We start from the raw sequence: 7,111 nt of genomic DNA, 5'->3' as shown, positions 1-7,111 counted from the left end.
CATATAACCTTACATCTATATAATCATTCTCAATATATACGGGAATCTTAATTCCAACGTTATCACTTTCAACTACGTGTTTTAAGTTGTTCTTCAAAACGAAACGCTCGGCTTGTGCTAACGTGTTGAATGATATTAACACTGCACTGCGAAAATGATGATACAAAAGGTACAACACTTCCGTAAGTCTAAGTTGCATTTTTACCTTCAGAAGGTATGCCACTTCACTAAAACTCGGTCGTTTTAAACAAAATTTAAAGTCAACGACCGCAGCGTTGGGTCGGAGCAAAGCTTTTTCGTCAACTTTACTCATGATGACAAGAATAATCCGATGTTTCCTTTGTTCTCGAGACAATGCACACTAGATCGAGAGGCCTGTTGTTCACTTGGCTCGATTGTACGTCTGACTGCAGCAGAAGAAGAAAGTAGACTGAAATCACAATGTTAGGTGGATTAAACTCTGCGAACTGACTTTTTGTTGAAAACAATAATCTAGCACTGTTGTTTTAATGCTTTAATCCTGTCAATCTCAGTCTGGATACAAACGTTTCAGCCTCAGTACAAATCTTTAAAAGCGTTTTAGGAACGAGTCCAATGGGAAATAGACAGAGAAAGAATAACCGGAACACGATGAGAATGAAGATACGGTGAAAATTCACCTTTCTATTCCTCAAGCAGGAATCGAAACTGCGGTCTCCCAGTATGTAACTGGGTGCGTTAAGCAATCCTCCATTATTTCACCGTATCTTCATTCCCACCGTGTTCTTTCTCTGTCTATTTCCCATTGGACACATTCCTAAAAAACCTTGAAAAGGGGAAAAAACTTGGAATATATGTAAATTTCATCAACGGCTGGAGTTGCCGTTACCATCTGCCGATAGGCTTTGAAGGCAGACTTCAATATGCTTCTCCATAGCTCTATTCACCACCAAAGTCTGGCGCTATCTGAGCTAGCTAATGGGAGATAAACAGTGATAATAATATCTTAAGCCTGAACGCATCCAATGGAGCTAAAAATGTAGCATATTCTGGTCTGCAGCACTCACTCACGCTCTAGTAATCAGCACTTCAGATAGTTCTCACCAACTGTCACTGCTCATCGATTGCTCTCTCGCTCTCCTTCTATTTTGTTTTCTGGAGATCTGCTATCAATCTGATACATTTCACTGTTCAATTTGCTTTCAATGTGCGCGGGAAGCTTGTGTGTAAGTTTACAAAGAGAATTAAATTTTCAAATCAAATTTATGTTCAATATATTGTTTCCGTATTATATTGTTTGTGCTTTTTAGTGTAGAGTAGCCACTTGCGAACACTGTCCAAATGTTACACCCTACTTGACAAGGAAAATATTTATAGTTGTTGTGAGTAAATTTGCTGAATATTATCCTTCGTGAAAAATATTAGTAATGCTTTGTAACAAATTGTAGTTGTTCTGAAGATGAAGGGATACTCCCTTTGAAACGTTGACGTTAACGCAAAATAAATGTTTTGTGATTGAAATCCGAGACTAAAAAGCCATCTTTCAATCTGCTAAAAATAGATAACGAGAGAGATTTGCCCGATCGAAAAGAGAAGGCGGTGACGATTTGCTAAAAATAGATAACGAGAGAGATTTGCCCGATCGAAAAGAGAAGGCGGTGACGATTTGCTTATATGAGACATTAGGGATCGACCGACGGTTAGTTGCTGTCTCTTTCTTGATGTATTTCAGTAAGGTGTGCCTTTAGGTATGATATGCACGTTGAATCAAAATCAATAGCAATTTTTATCAATTATTATTAGAGAATCTCGCAAAAATAAAGGAAAATTTAATCACATATTTTAATTTTTGGTTGAAATCGACTAATTAGGAAAAAAAGAATTTGTTTTGATATTTTTTTCCTTTCAACGTATTATAATAAAAATAAATATTGGATTTTCAATTAATGTAACTGTTAATTTCAAGCGACATAAAATTATAACATAATTTGTTGACAAAAACATGGGTACTTGCGAAATTATTCAATTTTAAACCTATTTTCATGCTCCAAATATAGGCAGTATTTTATTGCAAGCTCCATATTGACGGTTCTGTCTGAGATAAACTGGGTAAACTGGGCAATTTCAATTCTTTCCACGCCGCTTTAGAAAGATTATACACTAAAATTCTTTCGAACATACTATTCAGCTAAATGTTATAATTTGCAACAACAAGTTTTACAACTTTCATCTTCGGTGCTAGCTAAAATATTGTGCTATAAAACATGTTTGCACTTTACCACCATAATCTTGTTGGAACATAAAGAAAGTCGTCGTAAACCCATGACCAGATATATTACCTTAATTTTGAAAGCGCGAGATTAAAGAAGTACTAAGTTGGAGTGGGCGTAGCGTATTGGTAAATCGATTGCCTTGTACGCAGCGCACCTGGGTTCGAGTCCCGACCCCGCACATAGGGTTAGAAATTTTTCCTAAGAGATTTTTCTAACCCGAAGAGGCGAATGACCTTAAGGTTAAAACCTCTATAATTGAAATAAAAAAAAAGTACTAAGTTACCGATCCGATCCCCGATCCCTTTACGTTTTGATAGCTGTATGTTATAGAAACTGTTAGGTGAAACCTCTAGTCCCACTGAAATTGTTATGTAATTTGCGTTTCGATTTCATCTCATCAGAATCCGACAACAACTTAGTGACAGGGCTAAGCTAGCACCGGATTAACGCTAGCTCCAAAAACGAAAACACTATTTTTTCTAAGTAAATCCCTAGTCCTAGTCGGATAGTTTGTGTCACTTAAATAATTTCTTTGTTTTTCCAACAGACGCTACGCCCTGGGTGTTACCACGTCCCGTATCCTGAGGCAACTGTTCGTCTGGTGGTTCGTGCTGCAAGCTGCCGTAGCGGATTTACTACTCATGATAGTCGGAAAGAAACGAAAGTAAATTAACAGATAAATGAATCATACACTATTTGTCCTGAAATAAACTATCCTCCTTTTGTCCTGCAGAAACCTTCGTCTGGTGAAGCGAGTTTTCGCGCTAGAGGATGCCGCCTGTTTCTTCGCCCTGCACCGATGGACCGTACAGAATGATAACATGCGCCGTGTGCTGAATGGACTATCCGAACACGAACGAAAACTGCTGGAATTTGATATTGACAAACTCGATTGGAATGATTACTTCAAAAATTTCCTACCGGGAATCAAAGCGGCACTTGTCAGATGCTTTCAGCGAAGAAGCAAAGGGTGTAGTTGAACTGCAGATGAAAAATGTATTTTTATGTTTCTTCGAACCGGTTTAGTTTACACGCAGTTGTGAGGTAGAGAGAGAGGTTAATAAATATAGGATAAACTAGGTTATTTACTTTTGTTAATAGTTCTGTTCTTTCATCAAGGGTAAATTGCTAAGCAATGCTTGAAATATCGAAGTAATAAAATTGGTTTATAATATTATGATTTCAAATAAATCTCTATTTTGCCCAAAGCGAATTAGTAATCCTGATCGTTCAAAAGAAATGAAACATAATTGTAAGCTGCAAACCACAACCGTATATTTTAAATTACTAGAATTATCAGAAAAGTACTAGAGAGTATCAAAGGTGGATCGCGCATTTAATTGTATATTAAACGCACATCCTTGAAGCACTATGTGAAATGTTCGCACAAAGAAACACTTCTTCGAGTTATTTTTTCCAGCTTCCAAAAATAAACTTGAAAACTACAATCAAATTCCGAAACAGGAAGCTCCATACCAGGAAGAGTGCACCCTTGCGTTCATTAACGACCAACTTCGTTCTGCCAGCGTCTTTCGCTTTCCTAGGCTCCACGGCATACTTGACCACCCCGGGAACGAAATTCCTGTAATACTCATCCCAGTTCACTTTGGAAAGATCGAATGGGAACACTCTCGCCTCGAGTATGCTAGCCTCTGCCAGCATCTGTTTGACGTTTCCATTTTCCATCTGCCACTCGTTGACGCAGAAGAACCGCAACAGTTCACTCAAGGTTATCATTCGCTCGAATATCGGCCCCATAACGGGACTACGTCCGCTTGCTCTGCGCAGCAGATCCAGTAGCGATGCCTGAAGACGCATAATCTGCTTGCACATGGAATAGTGTAGTGGATTGCGAGTAACCGTTCCGGTTAGATATGTCCTAAAATAGAGAGGATTGATAAAAATGGCCAATACAAGGTACAGCGAAGTAGAACATACGCCAACAAGCGCTTTCCAAAAGTGAGTCCTTGGAAGAATCGATTTACTATTTCACCCCATGTTAAATTGCAGCTGGAATCTGTGTAGTTGTAGACTGGAATTTCCGACCCTCGCATGTGACGCCGCTGGACATCAACCGCACTGGACAGTAGAGCGTTGACACAGTAGTCTACCGGAACAATGAACGGCCGTTTTCTGGAATCTAGCAAAGCTGCACTGTAGAGGCCTTCGGAAAGGGGAACAACCATTCCGGATGGCCCATTGAAGTTGTCAATCCAACCAGGAACCGGTTCTCGGTACGTTGAACTCACTAGAATTAAAATAATAGTTATTATAGTAATTTTAACGGAACTCTAACGCCATGTACCAATGGGCGGACGAAATATTCCAATCGGCAACGATTTAAACTTATCTAATATCAGCACTTCAGCACACTTCTTACTGAAGGTGTAAGTATTCGGAAAATCCCCGATGAGATGCTCTGTCAATAGTTGCTTTTCCGTGTCATTTAGCTTGGAAACAATGTTCATTATATTCGCGTAACCGCCGAAGCTTATGTCATCGTAGATGCGCTCTTCGATGAAACTCTTGTCACAGTTCGAATAGAATGTCGACACATGGATGACCGATTTCAGTCGTTTCATTCGACTGACCAAACCCAGCAACCGATCCGTGTATTCCACGTTAGTTTTCAACGCACAATCCAACGGTTCATTGAAGTTCACCGAAGCCAACAGATTGAACACAATTTCCACTTGCTCCTGCAGTTTGCTGTTCAGATCGTCGACGATCAACTCATCGGCACCTTCCAGCTTAATCTCCACCGGTACCACTTTGCTTCTCAGCTCCCGGGACACCAGCGGGTCGTCCCGTATCCGGTCGAACAGCTGACCTTTCAGCATTTTCTCCAGCCTATCCTCAGCGTTTAAATTTCGCTTGGATCGAATCATAACATACACTCGCCGTACCTCCAAGCAGCGCAGAATTTTCTCCAGCAGAACCTGCCCGACAAAGCCGCTGGCACCGGTTATCAGCACCGTCGAATCCCGATAGAACTCCATCACTTTTGACCGACCGCCGTCACTCATCTCGTGCGAACGAAGAGTTCCTATTATCCAACACGCGTCCGGAATGCAACTGGAAGACTTCTAAGTGACGAAGATTGTATCAAACCTAGCCCTTGGTAAATAAATCTAAAGTGTTGCAACTTCAAAATTGATTAGCCTAGGGTTACCCGCGTAGCTATGTCAACCCAGGTATCGATTGGAATGTGCCGATTTTTTTTCGCTCAATGTGTGAGGCACCCTACACCCGACTGCGCTGGCCGCATGCGTACATTTGCCCCTAGTCAACAGCTCTTTTCTACGCCAACAGAGCGTCAGCGTTGACAGCGTGTGTATTCAGCTAGGGAAAACACAGGCTATAGGGTTCGGCCGAATCTGATTTCACGTGGAACGCGCTTCGATAAGATGTTATCAAAATTTTCGGGTTGCCGTAGGCTTAAACGGATGTTCGGAACTGTACGTGGTCTGCCGCCGAGAGGAGCTGCGATCAGTGCGGAAGAAGTGAATTCTTCCGTCCAGACTGGATGCGTCTAGCATCCGATTCGAGTCGTAGCGTGGTACTTGAGTGCAACAATAGCAATTTACGATGTTATCAGCAACGTTGGTTTGAGCAGCTGTAAAACACTTCTTACATCAATAACATTGATTTCCTACAACCGCGGGTTGTTCTGTCTGAGATACGGTTGCTCACGTGCTGTTCCACTTCTGGCGAGAAAGAAAAAAAGTCCGCAATATATGTGATTTGCATTTTCACAACCAAAAATTAACATTTCCACTTTCTCAACCCTCCAAGTTGTTTCCCCCTATGAAAATCGTCGGTGCACAGTTAGGCTCAGCTGATCATTGATTTACTGGCTCGATGTTTGATTTTTAATAGGACTGAAATTTGGCATTCGTGCCGATTGAACCAAGTAGCCATGTTTTCAAAAGAGACAAATTTAGAAAAAGTAAAAACCTTTAAAGAAGATTCCGACTACTAAATTCTACATTTATTTGTTCGCCACAGTACGTCATGCAGGATAGCTGTGAAGGGTGCTGAACGCACTTCTGTGCTTATCGAATCAGGTTTTGCCGTTCATTTGTCACTCAATGAACGTCAAGAACATCATAAGGAGAAAAACTTGAATGGATCGGGTTTTCACTGAATTTGTTGTTTGTTAAGCTGACTATTCTTAGCACATAGCACACAGAACAAGTACAAACATCTTTACGGCTAGTTAGACTTTACCTAAAACTAAATGTTTCACAATTCCTGTGCGTACGTACACACTCCACGGAAGATTTGGAATGTGTGTCAGTAATGCGTTTCCAGCCAACTACTGGTTAACAGGGCAGATTTGACACCCCCAGCATCGGCTATGGTTTAGGATGTACACGAAATGTCACGCGGCACGTGTTTTTCCACTAACACTGCAACACAAAACGTTTTGAAAAACCAGCAGTTTTCCATAGAATGTCAAATTAAAAATAAATCCCGTACTGGTACGTGCGAAGGTGCTTCGCAATTTTACCGTTCAATGCTGTATGTTTACTGCCACAACTTCTCCCCCATCTGCATCGGCAAGCATGTTTTGCACTTGCGCTGTATCGACCCGGAGAAAACCGTCTGGCGTCGCCAGGGAACTCGAATTCGATGGAAGCAGTAGATAGAGAAAAACTAGACCAACGATACTGTGCAACTTGTTTGCACTGTATGAGAGGGAGGGCGGCTTACGGTAGAGTTTTGTTCTTAAATTTTATCGCAAGCGCTCTTATACGGGTGATATAATCAGACGAGAACATTTGTAAATATTTTACAATTTTTTTGTCTATGAACACCGAAAAACTATTTATGAATACAAACTTTAATTGCATTCG

General features: G+C 40.9%; 2 protein-coding genes across 2 annotated transcripts; one reads left to right on the top strand and one right to left on the bottom strand.

Moving 5' to 3' along the window:
• Positions 1-1,197: 1,197 nt before the first annotated feature.
• LOC131696124 (fatty acyl-CoA reductase wat-like) lies at positions 1,198-3,366 on the top strand. Its single transcript, XM_058984668.1, has 3 exons — positions 1,198-1,205; positions 2,800-2,916; positions 2,986-3,366. Exons 2-3 carry the CDS (start codon positions 2,894-2,896, stop codon positions 3,230-3,232), a joined length of 270 nt encoding a protein of 89 aa, XP_058840651.1. The 5' UTR covers positions 1,198-1,205; positions 2,800-2,893; the 3' UTR covers positions 3,233-3,366.
• A 136-nt stretch (positions 3,367-3,502) lies between these two features.
• On the bottom strand, positions 3,503-6,799 carry LOC131696122 (fatty acyl-CoA reductase wat-like). The gene is made up of 5 exons (XM_058984667.1): positions 6,483-6,799; positions 5,425-5,959; positions 4,558-5,369; positions 4,191-4,500; positions 3,503-4,131 (listed from the first exon to the last, which is right to left on the bottom strand). The coding sequence occupies exons 3-5, from the start codon at positions 5,276-5,278 to the stop codon at positions 3,660-3,662; spliced, it is 1,503 nt and encodes a 500-aa protein (XP_058840650.1). The 5' UTR covers positions 5,279-5,369; positions 5,425-5,959; positions 6,483-6,799; the 3' UTR covers positions 3,503-3,659.
• Between the last annotated feature and the right edge of the window lie 312 nt (positions 6,800-7,111).

The sequence above is a fragment of the Topomyia yanbarensis genome, unplaced genomic scaffold (genome assembly GCF_030247195.1).
Source record: "Topomyia yanbarensis strain Yona2022 unplaced genomic scaffold, ASM3024719v1 HiC_scaffold_751, whole genome shotgun sequence".
Lineage (NCBI taxonomy): Eukaryota > Metazoa > Arthropoda > Insecta > Diptera > Culicidae > Topomyia > Topomyia yanbarensis.
The sequence above is the reverse complement of the archived record's forward strand: the minus strand, read 5'-3'. Positions and strand labels throughout refer to the sequence as shown.

Bases quoted from the DNA above. Each gene is read 5' to 3' on its own strand.
- LOC131696124 (XM_058984668.1), top strand. From the start codon at position 2,894: ATGATAGTCGGAAAGAAACGAAA. The intron at 2,917-2,985 runs GTAAATTAACAG...TTTGTCCTGCAG, and splicing joins ATAGTCGGAAAGAAACGAAA to AAACCTTCGTCTGGTGAAGC.
- LOC131696122 (XM_058984667.1), bottom strand. From the start codon at position 5,278: ATGAGTGACGGCGGTCGGTCAAAAGTGATGGAGTTCTATCGGGATTCG. The intron at 4,501-4,557 runs GTACATGGCGTT...TTTTAATTCTAG, and splicing joins AATATTTCGTCCGCCCATTG to TGAGTTCAACGTACCGAGAA. The intron at 4,132-4,190 runs GTATGTTCTACT...TCTCTATTTTAG, and splicing joins TTTGGAAAGCGCTTGTTGGC to GACATATCTAACCGGAACGG.